This window comes from Acyrthosiphon pisum, chromosome A1 (genome assembly GCF_005508785.2).
Source record: "Acyrthosiphon pisum isolate AL4f chromosome A1, pea_aphid_22Mar2018_4r6ur, whole genome shotgun sequence".
In the NCBI taxonomy this organism is placed as follows: Eukaryota; Metazoa; Arthropoda; class Insecta; order Hemiptera; family Aphididae; genus Acyrthosiphon; species Acyrthosiphon pisum.
The window spans coordinates 32,375,940-32,393,921 of record NC_042494.1 but is presented as its reverse complement, the minus strand read 5'-3'; the positions used below and the strand labels follow the sequence as shown (position 1 = coordinate 32,393,921).

Genomic DNA, 17,982 nt, shown 5'->3' with positions numbered 1-17,982 from the left:
TCCTATTACATAACCATCAAAATCGTCTTTCATATTGTGTTTAGGAATACGAAAAAACCATTTTCTTATTATATTATATTATACTATTATACATTGAAACAATAATAGTTTCATACTAAATGTGATAAAAATAAATGTATGTCTTCATATCGTTTAAACCACTTTTAATATTGATTTTCACCAACAGAATATTATAGGTATTATAGTTGTTAAATATGAATTTTTAATTTACTTTATGAAGCATCAATAAAGATATTATGTAAATACTGTTTTAAATATTGTTAAAAAAAAATGGTCAAGTGGATGTAAAAATATGTTTATAACAAACTCGATTGTTTCTGGAATCGTATTAAGTGCATAACAATTAAACGACAAAACTTGTTTCATCAAATATGACAAAATTTGATCCGTCCTAACAAAACGGATTTCTGAGGACTTGTGGATTCAGCATTATGCAAGTTTATAGTTTAGTTTGAATTTCAACAGGACGCCAAAAATAATACAACTAGCGCACTGAAGTGAATTTCCCATTTCCATGGCACAACCTGTCCGTGATAAACCATAAACCCTCATTCGTATACCACGTGTTTGGCGGTGGCACTGAAGCAGTGGGGAATACATTTCTGTGCCAAATTTCACGTGACTAATGGATTCCTCATATATAGTCCCACGGACAGGTGTAAGGGAGTGGTGCAGAAGTAATAATGTTGTTCACCAATCGATTTCTGAAAACCAAACTCGTCCACAGCGGGTGTAGCGGGGGTTACCAGATACTGACACACTCGTACCCCCGGGGAAATTCTCGCGACATCACTTAACGGCCATAACGAGTTTGTCAGACTCCACTAGTATTATTTTGGGACCCGGTAGAACTTATGGGTCATATATCATCCGGTGAAAGTAACTTTAATCTTTAAAAATTGTACTGACTTTTAGACATCTGTGTAAACCCAATAACATATTATAGAATAAGAAGTTCCTGGATTACAACATGGCACATAGAAGAATACGCATTTAATTTTAAAATATAATTTTAAGATTATATAATATTATTTAACATTATTGGTTTTTACTTTAAAAATGTTACCGTGAGAACAGTTTAGAGCTTACAGAATGTTTAGAGAACGTATTAAAAAGTTACTCGCAAAATAATCATAAAGATAAAATTATAATTAAATATTATGAGTTATGACAATTTATTGAGTACTGAGTAGGTAATACTTTCCGTAGTTATATTACACAACAAAATGTAGCAATTTTCTATAAAAAATCGAGTAACTTCACATTGAAATGTCCAATTAACTACTCAAAGTTACTAATTCTATCTAAACAATTCTAAATCATATTATATGAAATTGATTTTAGATTTTGGATTTTAAAATTTTTCATTAGTTATAATTACAAATAAATCAATAATAAAATTTTTATTTACAAAATTATAGTTAAACGCATCCGTTCGTATGTTCTTCAATTATGGAATAGTCAAAAAAATTTAACATAAACAAAATTCAAACATTCCAAAATATTGCACTAAGAAAATGAATAAATTTTCCACCTTACGTCTCTAACCACAAAATATATTGAGAGCTCAAAATAATATTTGTTCTAGAAGAACAAAAACTATTTTACGAATGTTTCTACAACAGTTTAACAACCCACCTGAACCCACTAGTAAAAAATCTAGTAGGTAGTCCCTATGATCCACGGTAATCTCCCAAGACGTCTTAAATGCAAATTGTGTCGTGAGCTGTTAGATATAATATAATATATCTAAATCTTCCCTCTCCAAAAATGGGGGGGGACTATATCTATAAAATGATACATATACCTACATACTCTTAATTAAATTTCAATTATTTTTCTATGAAGAGATTATAAATATCTAGTAGAAATAAAAATAATAAAAATATTTTTAAAAACTTTCATACAAAATATAATATAATATATATAATACATAAATGTAATATTATAATATAACTACCTTAGTTTTTAAGTAAAATCATTGTTTTTATATGTTTTTACAAATTACACCATAAAGACAGAGATAGGTACCTACTAAAATAAAAAAAAAAATGCTTAGAAACCCCCAAGAGTCAATGAATTTAGAAAGTACCTACATAAAGTTTTGTTTTAAATATATATTGATTAAATGTTTTGAATTGATAATGTTCCGATTATATTTTGTTTTCACATTGATTAAAAATCCGGGATAAGTTTTAAAATTGGTATAAGTTTGATTAAATAATTATTAAAAATATTATTAATAGGGAACGGATTTGAATACAAATTGCATTTTTTTCTGAATGTCCGAAAACATTGGTTTCCAAGCAAAAAGTTCATTTCATACATCAAGGAATTAAAAAATGTAACTTTTATTTTGAATTTTTTGACATTTTTAGTGCATTTTTATGGTTTTTAAGTCATATTTTCAACATTTTTTCGTATGAAGTTTGCACCTATGACGTCAGTTGACGTGGAACGAAGTTTCTCGAGATACAAACCAACACTGGCCGATAACCGTCGAAGATTTATGTTTGAGAATATTAAGCAGCACCTGATTATACAGTGCTATGAAACAAAAGGTAAAAGTATAACGAATATACCTATCTAAATTGTATACCTATTAATTTTTTTAGGGTAAAAAGAAGATGGACAGAAGATAATTGAGAGTTAATTAATTAAGGTTTTATTGTATTTAAATATTTTTTATTAGATTTTTCATAATAATGTGTTTTTATTACAAGTTTTAAATTCAAAATTGTGATTTTATTGAATATAAACACATTTTTAAAGTTTTTTAAGGCAATTTTTTAGTGCATTTTTTGATGTTAAAGAATTTTTTTAAGGCATTTTTCTTGTTTTTTAGAGCATTTAAATCGGTTCCTTAATTATTAACTTCGAGTAATATAATATGTTTGACTATTTGCAGTCAGGACACAATTAATATAGTAGATTTAAAAATGTTTTGAGTTACCTTAATGCATTCTAATGATATATATTTTATAATTTTTACGAACATTATTATCAATTTTAGTGGTGGCTAATATTAAATTATTTATATTTATAAATTAAATATAAAAATGTACGTATGTAAATTACACAGTAAAAAAATAAAATCATATCTTTAGTAGTTTTTAAATTTCTAATGTCTGAAGTTTGTGTAATTTTCTTTTAGATTCTGAGCGGAGCGATGAATAATTGATTTTGAAATGATACGTGTTTTTTCAGAAAATGCTTCAATCGATAATATTCAGGGTGGTTTCTAATATTAAATTGAATCTCGTTTGTACTTTGAAAGATCAAAAGAAAAAATTCTCAGTGCTTTTAAAAATAATTACGAAAAAACGAGAATATATCCAAGACACCGTTTCGTATATTTTATTTTAAATATATATTATAATCGTTTGATTTTAAAACTTTCATGAAATTTGTAAAAAAATATTGAAAATTTTAAAATGTTTTTTGTTGTTGAAAATTCCTAAAATAGTTTATAAATTGAATAACTAAGGTAACATAATTGTATACAATGCTTCTCATAGGTTTGACTTTTTCTAACAATAAATTAAAAAAAAAAAAAAAAGCAGGTAAGTGGATGTCGTTCTGCTGCACAGTAGTTTACAAGTGGGTCATTGTATAATGGGTTGTATTAGACTTGAATTCAATGACAAAATATCATTGTATAAGAAAAACGATTCTGAGCGGAGACGGTTTGTCAGTCTGGATATTTTATATTGTTATTATTTATTTTATCATGTAAGTTGAATTAATATTATAATATTATAATTTTTTATTCGTTTCTATGGTGATAAACAAAGCGTTAGAAATTAAAATCCCATTTTTAGCGTTTTTTCGTAATTTTTCCAGTGGCATTAAATAACTATTGAGAAAATCGAAAAATGACCTCTTTAAAGTACCATCTTGATCCAATTTGCTAAAAGATAAGGTACTATATGTTGAAATCGAAACACTCCTTCTGGAAGAAATTTTGTATACAGGATAAAAAAATAAAAATAAAAAAAATAAATAAAATAAACACCATTGTAAAAGCAATAGCTCCCTCGCTCCACTCAGAATCTAAAATTAATGTAAAGCCACATTGAATTTTTATGATCGTGGATATTTTAAAAAATAACGATTTTGAATTTAACAATTATAGATATAAGGTTGTTATTAAAAAAAAGTATGAACCATGAAATCTTAAAACATTCCACAATTACTTAAATTATCATTTTCTAAGCTCAATGCAATTTAAAACAAAATTCAGATCAATTTTATATCGGTATTTTACTTTATTTTTACCTTTTAGTTTATATTATAAGTTTTTATTTTTATTTTTTAATATGAATTTCCACATCAGTAATTTTAATGATATTTAAAAATGTATAAATATGTCAGCACAATTTATTTATAGTCGTTTGAAGTTTAATATATTTTGTTAAAATTTCAAAAATTTTCAAATTATTTTGTAACTAATTAAAGATGCATAAAACGTTCAATCTTAATAACCAAGGAAATTGAAAATTGAATACAACGTTTCTCATAAGGTTTTTTTCAGCACAACCAAAAATATAAAAATAAAAATGTACAATTTTATCATAATATAATATATATTATAATTATTATAATATATGCGATTTGTATTTGCCAAATTTAGTTAAGGTTAACGTATTATGAATAAACCAATTGCATTTAGATATTTTAAGTCTATTTATGAAAGAATTGAATATTATGCTAACGAAAAATAATGATTCCTCTTCTAAATTTTTTAGTCATTATGTTGTAATTAAAAAAGTAGAAATTGTAGGGACATGCAAGTTTTTGCCAATACCTACGTATTATGTTATTTTTTATAGGTACACGAAATGACATTTTCAAAATGTTCATACTAATTGTAAGCTAACTTGCCACAAAATTATTCTTACAATAATATGGTATGTGGTATTAATAAATTATTTGTAAATTAATAAAATAAGTAAAAAATAGAAGATTCAGTTTTATAACAATAAATAATATTATAATATACCTAATATGTACCTAATATCCAAAAATTGTTTCAACGTATCTATTGTAGTATCGTACTAGTGACAATACAAATAAATTACTAATATGAAGTAATTAATAGAATTTAGTTATAAAATATTGGTAGAAATAGATTTAACATTTCTGCTCACGTTTGTTTTTCATATACAATGATTTATCATTAAAGTCTATTTGAGTACATTCATTACAGTAACATACTCAATGAAAAACTACACTCGTCATCTCCTATAATATATCAGAGTGAGCTACCCGGTTTTCAATAGTAAAAGTAATTCGAAGTAATTACGGAAACTGAATTCAAATCTTTAATTAAAACATGATATACGTCATTAAACAATGATATGTACAGCTTAACATATAATTTACATATAATATGTATTAATAGAAGAACCAATTATACGATAACTTATAAATTAAGAGGTCATAATATCTTATAGGTTTCCAAATTACTTTTCAAATTAATTTGCATTAGTGTATAGCTAATACGTCATAATCCAATAGTGAAATAAAAATTCCACTATCGATTGGGTTTGTTTATAAAAAAAAAAAAAATTCAGTAAAAATAAAGATTTAATAAGATTATGTAATACTCGTAATATTAGGAAATATTGTAGTGTTTGTTATCTATAGTAATCATCGTTTACGTTATTTGAAAAACGCAACTTTGGAATTTTTATTCTACATGGTATTATATTAAACTATTTTAATAGGTATTTTATTTCTTAATTAGAAAGTTATTACCTATAAAATGTATTGCATTTAATTATTTAGCTTTTAGTAAGTTTTTTTATTGAAGTCAGAATTTTTTTTTTTTACATCTATTTTAACGGATTTAATCTAAAAACTTTATTTTCATATTTTCATGTCTCTGCTGCATAACTATTACCAAGGGTTGTTTCTAATTAATCCACTTAACGGTTACTCAAAAACCACTTCAGAGACTATGTTTTCGGGGACTAACGAATATACTTTCTAAATTTTTATATTTTTTTCCCGAGTTTTATTTCTGGCCACTCATTAATTCTTATAACAGTAAAACACCTCGACGTCGAGTAATTAAATAATAGCGAAACATCTTGCGTTTCGAGGGTTCCAAAAACCTCTTTTTAGCTAAGTAATTGAGTAATATAGCATAATGTAAATTTGTTTTTTAAGTACTGCTTAATAGTTCTAAACTTATGCTTTATAAGATAATATAAAGTTTTTTTCTTTATAAGTGCTAAAAATATGTATCATGTTTATGTTTCTCATTATTATCTTATGTACTTATTTCGGCAAATTTAGGCTTTGGGCATTTAAATTGTTATAGTTTAATAAATCATTAGTTATTAAATCTTATTCAGTTTATCTCATAATATTTTACATATTATTCATCGTCATATCTTACGATTTTAGAAGTAAATTAAAATAAAGTTATAATTTAATAGGATAATAATAATATATTGTCACTAACTATAAAAGTATATATATTTTGACCTAAATATTTTTTTTTTGTATTTTCAGTGTGTGTACTGACTAGAAAAAAATCTGCTAAAGTTCTATGCTGTCAATCGATTTGAAGTGGGTTAACTTTAGGTTTTGTCCTTTTAGAAGGGACGTAATTAATAATAATCATTGAATAGTATGAATAGCCAACGAGTTTATCATTTTGTATGCATTTTGGGCAAAAAAAAAAAATGTTATTGTTGACTTAAAGGTCTAATGATTTTGGTATAAAATATGTTGATTAAATAATTTTTATGATCTATTTATCTATTTTGTATGTACTATTAGTTATTAGAAAAAAAAATGTTATATTTTAAACGAGTTAAATGAATATGCTTATAGTACAATATTATAGTATTATTTTTAAATTGACTCGTCTGTACCTACCTTTTCAATAATTATTTCGTTATACACACATACACTGAGATGACATGGTCTAAGATGGTCTGTATCGTGAAACTTGTATAAAAGACAGTCAGCCTTCCAGGAGTGCCAGGAGACAGAAGATCCGAAAATTATTTGTGCTATAGCTTTAATCTATTTAAAGAGAGAACAATATAACACTTATTAAAGTTTTAATCTGTTGTCCTTGATTGGTAAAATTATGGTTTAAATAACACAATTACGAATAACACATGTTTTGATTGGTTATCTGTTTGAAAAAAAACAAAATAGAGTAATTGTGCATATAATAGAAAATGTACTTATAAATTATTTGAAATGTACATGTAACATGTTTTTTAGTATTTTAGGTATGTCAAAAATATTTGAAATCGTTTAAAAATAGTTAATTAGTCATACAAAATATAAAATCTTTATTTTTTATCCCAACAATGTTTATGAATCTCATGAAAAATATTTAATTATAAACCAACTTTTGGACAGCTTGAGAATGAAAAATAAAGAATTTGTTTGAAAATAATGTGTCATAAAGTTGTGTCTCTTGCAATTAAGTGTCATAAAAATCATTTTTTTACAAAAGTCTATTATTTTTCTAAACAAATATTTATTTATTTAAATGTGGCATTACCATAGTTATAAATTACCCATAATACAACAAGTAGAATATTATTATGTTATCTAATTCCGTTTCAATAATATTTATTGAAGTATAGATAATACTTTTTTTTTATTATTATTTAGTGACTCACGAACAGTTGTTCGTAGTGTAGTTGTAGAAATGTATAATTGTATATTTAATCAATATTTTTTTTCAATAATCAATGATGAATTTTATTAATACATTTTATAAATAATACGTAGTGCTTATGTCCTGGTGGGCAGTGCCAAAATTTCAGTTTAATAAAAAAAATCGTTAATTTTAACGGAGTGTTCTTACATGGAAAACGTGATAATAATCATAATAATAATAAAAATATATTCTATGATTTTATCTACAAAGGGATCATTTTTTAATAGATTTAAAATTATCATTATTGTTTCCCCTAACCTAACCTATTAGTATGTAATTTAAATGTTATAGTTTTTTTTGTCATGACGTTTTAGTACCTATGCAAGAAACACTTTTAAAACTCATGACTTAAAAAAAAAAATATTTTTATGAGACTTTACTCGGGGGACTAAACTTTATGACACATTGACATACGACTTTCTAATTTTTGACTTGGTAAAATATATAAAGTATAACGAATAAATATTTTCAGGTAGCTAGGTTGGTAGGTAGGTTTGTACATTTATACAGTTATTTAAGTTAAACAATTATGAACATCAAATCAATAATATAATATTATAAAAATATTATAGTAGACATTTTGTAAATTATTATTGAAAATTTACGATTTACAATAAAGTATTTTTATTTTTAGGCCTTCCTCTTCGTCTTAAAAATAACAAAAAAAAAAACAAATTGTATTCATGATAGTATTATAATGTGCACACGCGTGCTTATGTGTTTATATACATTTTTATGGTGCTATGAAGCTTGTGTTTTAATTAAGTTTCTTGAATTGATGAAACGTATTCATTGTTAGTTCGGGAAATTCGTTGGCGGAAGTTGTGCCGTGACTACACAACGAAACCGCACCGATCCGAGCATGATGAATTGAACTCAAACTGTCTGTAATTTCGGTTACCACACTAATCCCAACGAAACGCTCCTACTTCGGACAACCCTCCCATTCATTGACACCTGCTATACACCATTATCATTGCCACAAACTAATATAATTTATAACGTAATTTTCCCGGGATAGCTTTTGATTCGGAAATTACATTAATTTGCCAGAAAATGTTTCCGTGTGCTCCGTTCACTAAACGCTAAATGCTAACTACTCTACGGATTTTTATTCTATCAAACTACACATCCGTTATCGTGAGGCTGGGGAACTTTGTCGGTTACCAAACACAGCCACCGATGCCGCTTTCATGTTTTCCATTTCATTTAACGAAACTTTTATTTTCTAGTGAAAATCTGTGAAAATTCTTTGTTCCTCATCACCCGCACTCGCGCCTAAAAACATCGGCACGTTTCATCCTACCCGACCGCACATCGTTTCCCAATAAACTTTAACACGCCAATAACCAGTAAACTACTCATCCGACAATTTGATTGTGATGTGTTAAAATATTACTATGAGCATTGGGCATTAACTGTATGCGGAGCGAATTTATTGTTCACTATGATATAATATAATGTTATTTTAATGTTTCTGACATTTTGATTTAAGACGATGCTACCCATGCATTTGTTATCACTTGGCTCCGTCTATCACACGTAAGACATAACACATTTTCGTTCACTAGTTTCAATAGTGTGCTGTTAGTTTTGATATCGGAGTGAATTTACCTTTTATCAAATTTTTAGGTAAGAACATTATTTGTGCTTTGGCTTGTATTTGATATTTTAATTTTTAATTTTCAAGCGAGATATGAGCATTTTTAATTTTTGATATTTCATAAAATATCTTGCTTAAAAATAAAAATTTCGAAAAATTACCAACACTTAAGCACAGATAATGTTTTTGCATAAAAGCACACTATTGAAACTAGTGAACGAAAATTTGGTATGCCGTGTAAGATGGAGACAAATAATGCGTGGTATAGCGTCCTCTTAATTAAACGTCGTTGTTTGTAATAATAATATTTATACTAAAATTTAGTTTATTCGATTTAAACGAAAGAGGGTAACTTTTAGTTATACAGATTGTCGCTCTTATAGAACTCCTTGTAGAGTAATAAATTATTTTATTATTTTGTTATTTTTATTTTAATTAAAAAATAACATTTGGTATAAATATTGATGAGCCATTAGAATGCTGTAATTTTAATTGGCCGCACGTTTTTCAAAAAATGTTGGTAGTCTGTACATTTTATATAATCGGCTCTACACCCCGGTCACTCGAGTTTTTAATACCGCTAGGTTCTTCACACATTGATCAATTCACTTGCTGGCCTTCTATCAATCTTTTTTATATTATATCAGAATTTATAAACTCTAAATATAAAATAGAAAGTGGGCAAGTGGGTATTGCTCTGCTATACAGTAGGTTACAAGTGGGTTCGTGTAATGGATGGTGTTAAAGTTAAATTCATTGATATAATAATATCATTGTATACGAAAAACGATTCTGAGCGAAGACAGTCAGTCAGTCTATGATATACCTATTGCTAAGTATATTTAATGGCATTATTGTGAATAAAGTAATTTATTTACCTATTTACGTGGACCGTTGCTTTAAATTTTTAATCCTTAGCGATAAAAGTTGAACATTTTATACAATTTTAATTTTTAACTACAAAATTATTTTTAAATTTTAAATTTGATACATTTTGTCAACATTTGAACTTTATAAATGCTTATTAAAAAAATTGCACCAATGTATTTTAAAAAAAAAATCTTAAAACGATTTGCACATTTTCGTGATTTTTACGTATTTTTTCAACATTTTAACTTTAAATGCTTATATAAGAAAATGTAACTATGTACTTTCAATATTTTTCAACCGTCGTTGTAAAAATATATCAGGAGATTTTTATTAAATTTTTAAGCTTTTTGATAAAATTTTATTGACATTTATAGAAAAAAAACTAAAATAATGGAAACTGAAAATGCCCTTAAACAGCTCAAAACAAGTCAAAATATTTTTAAAATTGTATGTTGTATAGAAAATTCTAATATAAACATTCAGTAAAAATTGCATGTACCTATCTACAATCATTTGTTTTAAAGTTACACCAAATACGAAAATCGATTTTGCGTAAAAATTCCTGTTTTACCTTAATTTTTTTTCCCGCGCTTTTGAAACCTAGTGGGAATATATTAATTTTGACCTCCTAGTACTAGATTTACTTTTCAATCAGAAAAATACTGTTGAAGAAAATCTAAGCTTTTTTACTGTCCTAAAAGCCAATGTCAGACACACACAAAAAAAAAAATACACGCATCATTGTATTACCAATACATTCATTGTTCCGCTCAGAAAAAATATATAAAAATATATAAATAAAATATAAAAACATTAGTACAATAATTATAAATTATTATTAAAATATTTTATTAACTTTTTGAATAGAATATACACTACACGCGTTATTGTAATGCGTCATCAAATACAATATTTTCAATTGACGAATTTGCACTCTATCTGATTCCCCGCGACTTTTACATCGAGAAAATTCAACGTAAAATAATTTACATCGTGTAAATAATATAGCCTCTTTTTGTGTAACAAATAATCCAAATATATCAACGCTTTTGTCTCCGTGACTTATTTATAATTGTCATGACAAATGCGAGTCTCACTGGCAATCGTAATCTTTACGAAAGAAATGTCGGAACTTCCACTTGTATCAAGTGTTATGCCACGGTATACGAACAATATCCTTGTCTCGTGTCAGAATTTCACAATGTAATATAGCCTAGTTAACTTTAATCATTACACATCGTGTTCCATTACATAAACCATCAGAAATGCATATTATATTTCTTAATAACATGACGATGCAACCTACCTACAGATTAAGTGAAGCGGGTGGATCATGAATGTTTTGGGGATGCAAGATAGTCAGGTGGACAACGTAAAGACATGTTTTCGCTATCAGTGCCATCCACCTGCAGCCAAGAAAATCAGCAACATCTGTGGAAACACACTTACACAAAGTAGTAACACACATCACTCTAGTCAATATTGATAGATTTGAATTATACATTTTCTTTACGTCATCATTCCGAGCTCCTAAAATTGGATTCATATCAAGAACTCCAGTTGGATACAACTCATCAATCAAATCATAACTATATAAGCAAAGTATATTATTAATTATAAACTATATTAAGTTTGCCTGAAATTATTTAACGATACTATTTTTCAAAACATTTTTGTTTAATTATTGAAAGAAATTCATAATTCATTAATGTTTTTAGGTTTGCAAAACAATTATTTAATATTTCAATATTTTATATGATAATTGTTTATTTTATTGTTAATTGAATATTACCTTAATCATATTAGGAGTATTTTATTATGAACTCGTGACTTTATGCAATTTAATTTTTTGAATGATGCTTTTAGTTTATATGAGAAAAAATCATTATATTTTTGTTATATTTTTTATTGTTCATTCAAGGGTTTTAATTATAAAATTAAAGATCGCTATATTTTTTATGACCATTTAAAAATTTTAAACATACTGCAATATACCTATATTTTGTTGAAAATAATTATTTAAAAAAATGATTTGTATTCAAATTAAAACATAAATATATATATTTAATATTTATAATTATAAATACGATCATAATTTAGTTTTATCGTGCTTTCATTTAATTCTTCACTTTTTAATAGTTCAATGTTTAGATTTGAGAGGCGAGGAATTGAAATTGTTTTGAATTTCTGGAGTTAATGCAGGGTAAAATGAGTTTTGACATTTTGAAGTAATTAAATGCTATTGCACCATGCATAGAAGGAGTCTGTCACTGAATGTCTAATATTTGGTTATTATTTGTTTAATGAGCTAACAAATTTATTCCAATATATAAGAATATGTCACTTTAATACAATGTTGATTATCGTCGTGGGTTAGGAAAATTGAGACAGGGTTGACATTTCTAAAGAATCAAAATACTCGAATGACCCAACTTTGATAAGGTTAACATATAGATCAATGATGGAGTCACATAACACGGTATGAGGTGAGTGCAAATTGGTTCAACCGGGTCTGCCATTGGATGACTGAGTCTTATATGGAAAGTTGATTATGAAAGGGTAAGGGTAGACGTAAAGGGTTTGTACGGTTAAAAGCTGTTCCATGTTCTCTAATTTCTGTTCTATAACAACGGTCACCTAATTATTAATAAATAGATTTTGAGGAAAATCCTTATCCATTATTCACGATTGTTAACTCATTTACGCTCACATTACGTGAAATTTGCATATCCACAACCGATATCCTTGGGATCTAGAGTAGGAGATGCTAAGCTGGCATAAGATATAATGTCCCCTATGTGCACATCTAACTTATTTAACATTTTAGTAAAAATAGCCGAAAATTGTTGCACCAGTAATAATTTCTATTGACTTAATATTTTAAGGAGAACAGAAGATTTATACTTATTATTATTATAATAATTTTAAAAAATGATAATCTTTTAGGTCAAGATGACTTTTAACGAAATTTATGATTATTTTAGAAATGTATAATATGTTTAATTCATCAGACATATTTTAGGCATCACTATCTAAATACTAAATATTAAATATAATGCTATAAATAGGTATCTACATTATTATTTTTAATATATTTAAAAATTATATCTATATAATATGTTATAATATTTTAACAGTATAATTGCCTAATTCGTACATTTAAAATTTGTGTTCAATTTTTTATAGTATCGAGAGGAATGGTTGTGTCAAAAAATTGTATTTTAAAATATTATTTTTTAACTACAGCGATTGTTTAGTCAACACTAATATATTTTTTTGATTTTTATACCTTACAAATCTTAAAATATTGTACGCTCAATTCAGAGCAAAATAAGACGTATGGTTTTATACATTTTGGTTATTTATATTCATACAACGAGTTTTAACAATGAAAAACTAACATATTATATCGAAATAATTTTCTGGTCACAGTATGTAAATCCAGAGCGTCTGTAACGGCGGGTACGTGCACACAAAATAGAAGTCTTCAGCAGAAATACTTTGAAGACGAACCCAAGAGACTCGTAAAAACTCACGAATCCAGAAAATGAATTATATAAAAAAAAAGAAACGCACGTCAGTTTATAATAGTTATAAAAGAAAAAATTTACTTTATAGTGTACGATGTAATATACTAACTTATTATGGAATCGAAAAATTCTATTATAATTTCATCCTCCAGTGAATTATTGTATTTTTAAAATTTAAATGGTTGACTACATTATTAATATTATTACACAAACAAAATACGTTATAATTTTAAGCTAACGTCATACAAATATTATAAGGTATTTTTTGTTTTGTTTTTTTGTTTGTATTTCAAATAAATGTATAGCATTTATTCTTTACGCATTTCTAATAGACACATTTAATAAATAACTTAGAATAACTTAGAATAAAATAAAATTTATATTAAAATGGAAAAAATTAATTTTTTTTTTTCTGAAAAATATATAATATATTTTAGATTCTGAGTGGAGCGAGGAAGCTATTGGTTTTACAATGGTGCTTATTTTTAATTTTTTTTTTTATATCCTGTATACAAAATTTCTACCAGAAGGAGTGTTTCGATTTCAACATATATAGTATCTTATATTTTAGAAAATTGGATCAAGATGGTACTTTAGAGAGGTTCGATTTTCTCAATAGTTGTTTAATGCCACGGGAAAGACCACCGAAAAATTACGAAAAAACGCTAAAAATGGGATTTTAATTTCTAATGCTTTGTTTATCACCATAGAAACGAATAAAAAATTAAAATATTATAATATTAATTCAACTTGCATAATAAAATAAATAATAACAATATAAAATATTCAGACTGATAAACCGTCTCCGATTAGAATCGTTTTTCTTATACAATGATATAATATTATCATTGAATTCAAGTCTAATACAATCCATTATACAATGACCCTCTTGTAATCTACTGTACAGCAGAGCGACATCCACTTACCTGCTTTTTTTATATTGATAATATTCAACAGTGATATGTTGTAATGATTTGTATAAGGTAAACGGGTAATTATTTGTATGGACTTAATCATAGTGCGGCATCAAGTGATACATTATTCAATATTTCAATGTTTATGTATATTTCAAACGACTTCCAAATTGTATATTTTGATAATAACTTTGTGCTCTTTAATGTTTATTGCATAATATTATAGACATTCTAATAAAATATCAAACGACATTTAAGTATTTATTATTTCAATAAAATGTATCATTAAGTAGGTATGTTTAATAAATATTAGGTACGATCACAAATATTTTAACTCTATAAAATATGAAAATAATTTTTTTACATTTTAAAAATGATGCAATATTTTTGTTACTTACTTAAAATTCAATAAATGATTGATAAAAATGTTATATTCGTACACATTACATTATATTTGTATAATATAAAAACCTTTAAATGTTTAATGTATTTTTCACATCTCAAGTAAAAAACAACAGTGCATTGTTATTTTGGTTGTTGTTACTTGTGATCAACACAAATTTAAAAATTACAATACTTATAAGTCCACAAAAAGTGCCATTAGAAAACAACTTATACTAACTAACAGAATATTATTGCAATGTGATTTGTCGCTCTAATAATTTATATTGAAACTTATAATATACATAGTATTTTGTTTTGTTCAACATATTAAATGTCTCTCACAGCGTGGATTCAATTCTGTTTGGGGACAAAATTAAACTTAGTTATTAAAAAAAAATACATATATACTTACTATAATATTCAACTAAGTCTACCCGACAGTCTATGTTTTATGAATTATATTTTAGATGAAAACACAATTGAAGCTATTAATCAGAAAAATAATGAAAAGAAAGAAATTCGTGCCAGAATAACAATTGCATTGGACGAAATGGCTCTTTCCGGCTAATTGATAACATTCATTAAGTAAGACACAAGAGAAAGTAAACAAGGAAAAATTGTTTGTATTTATATATGATTATGATTTTAGAATTTAATGTGTCAAATTGATTGAATGTTACAAAATAAATATAATAATATACGGTCCAAATGTCATAGTCTCCAAAAACTCCGTAAAAACAGCCTATAATTTTGCTGTATATTTTCACATTATTTTAGTCGTGATATGGCATTTTAATTTGATTAAATTAGTATTGTATTAAAACTTCGACAACACAACGTGGGATTTGATATAAAAAATCTAAGCGTGATTAATCAACAAATATGTAAATAGAGATTGATTTAAAATTAATTTCGAACATTTTTACTTTATCTAAGTTGTGTAAAATATTATTATACTATAAACATTTTATTAATACATCGAATACAAAAACTCAAAGAGTACTGACTGTATTTGATACAAGTATTATTCTAAAGTATTAAATACTAATCATAAAATGGGATATAAAACTTAAAAATTATGTCTGTAATTGGCTGTATTGAAAAAATCCAAAAAAAACTTTATAATGATTAATTGGTAAATTCTATTGAAACTTCAAAATGGGGTATACCTACAATTAAAAACTTGGAATACCAAAATTGCCATGCTGATCCCTATGTATATATTATTATATTATGACTTGAGTCAATAATCAATATGATATTACACTGTACAGTGTACCTTTATAGTTTTCTCATATTTCACGTATTTCTTGCAGGTGTTTGTGAAATGAGTGTAAAGTAGAACGGAGGAATGAAAATTTATGGGATAACTTCTACGTTGTATACGTTAATGTATGCCATTCTGTTGTAGACACTTTGAACTAAATTTAAATTAGAGGTACCTACCTACTGAGTTCAAAAATAAAACTTGAGATCATACAACAATAATTATATATGTATTATACTATTATATTTTATAGCCGTATACAATTTTAATATTTATTTATAATATATATTATTATATGAAACCTCCCAATAATATTATAATAATTTATATAATTGTAATTGTATTTAATTTTTTTGAATTGATTGAAATGCTTATATGTTGTTTATGTCACCTACCTCTAAGCCAGTTGAGTCGTACAGGTTCTGTAGATCTGGACCCACGTTTTCCAGAATACATCTTCTCTCTTCCAAAAAATCTAAAAACATTATTTTAAATAAATTAAAAAATTATTCAGTTGTCCAGTTTTCTAAGTATAATTTAGTTATTATGTAAAATTAACTTATATATGAATGGAAATGTAATATTAGTTATATTATAACAATAATATAAGTGATGTAAATCTTGTTTTATAAATACTACAAAATTATTTGTTTTATTGACATAACTTTTTTGTGTTAATAATAGTACGAGAATAATATTTAATATTTTTTTGAACATTTTAAACCCATATTAAAATATTGTATAATATTTATAAGACTGTCGGAGTAGAAAATTTGGAATATTGGATATTTATTATACATTGAATGTCTATAAATATGCTACACAGCAATACCTCGTAAGTCACTTTTATCAAATTGTTCAGGAATAACAAAATACTGTGACGTGTTTACATTAATAATATATTAGGATACGAGCTTTGTTTTTGTACGATATCTTATGAAATTAGCGGTAAATAATATGATATTACGATATCAAAATGTGCACAAAAATACAGTGTATCCAATAAACAAAAAAAAAAAAAAAAAATGAAAATTTCAACTTTGGAGGTTTTTCTGTGTAACCATCGAATATTCATTAATGAATGTTAGTTAAAAGATTTAAAATCACTAAACATTTTAATATATTTCAATTGCTCTTTAAAACTGCCTCCTAAACTTACTAGTTTACTAAGTAGTGGAAACTAATAAAAGGGAACGTTTTTTCAGGTAAAACCAGTGGTCCAATTATTCAAATTTTATAAAAAAATTTGTATTCATTATTCTTTTTACCTTTTTTGATTTAAGAAAAATATTTAACGCTTACAATCTAATATAATATATAATATATAGAAATTGAAAATAATATTTGTTGGTTTTTAAATATAATTTCGATTTTAAAGTGTGTTAAATAATAAAATAAAAAAAAATTTTGCTAAATAACCTAGAAAAGAAGCTAATAAATATTTAATATATATATATATATATATATATATATATATATACACCTATATAAATATAAATTTAAAACAGTAATTGGACAATGGACATCAGGAACTATGTTAACTAACATTCAATTCATTGGTCTAAATCCATTACAAATATAGAGGGTTTTAGTATAATAATTTACTTATTGAATATACGTTGACATATTTATAAAGTATTTATTATCAAATATAAGTAGCTATTGCCTATGATACAAGTATATGAAAAATTAATGTT

The 17,982-nt window shown here is 25.6% G+C and overlaps 1 protein-coding gene across 3 annotated transcripts in view; it reads right to left on the bottom strand.

Moving 5' to 3' along the window:
- The window catches only part of LOC100167797 (NACHT domain- and WD repeat-containing protein 1), a 296,809-nt gene that overhangs the window by 108,932 nt on the left and 169,895 nt on the right, over positions 1 to 17,982 (bottom strand). For all 3 annotated transcript variants that reach the window (XR_003839001.1, XM_029486925.1, XM_029486926.1), the window contains one exon: positions 16,681 to 16,760. Coding sequence is in view for 2 of the 3 variants with exons in the window: in XM_029486925.1 (XP_029342785.1) it covers positions 16,681 to 16,760 (80 nt within the window). In the remaining variant the exon portion in view is untranslated. The remainder of the gene's footprint in view (positions 1 to 16,680; positions 16,761 to 17,982) is intronic.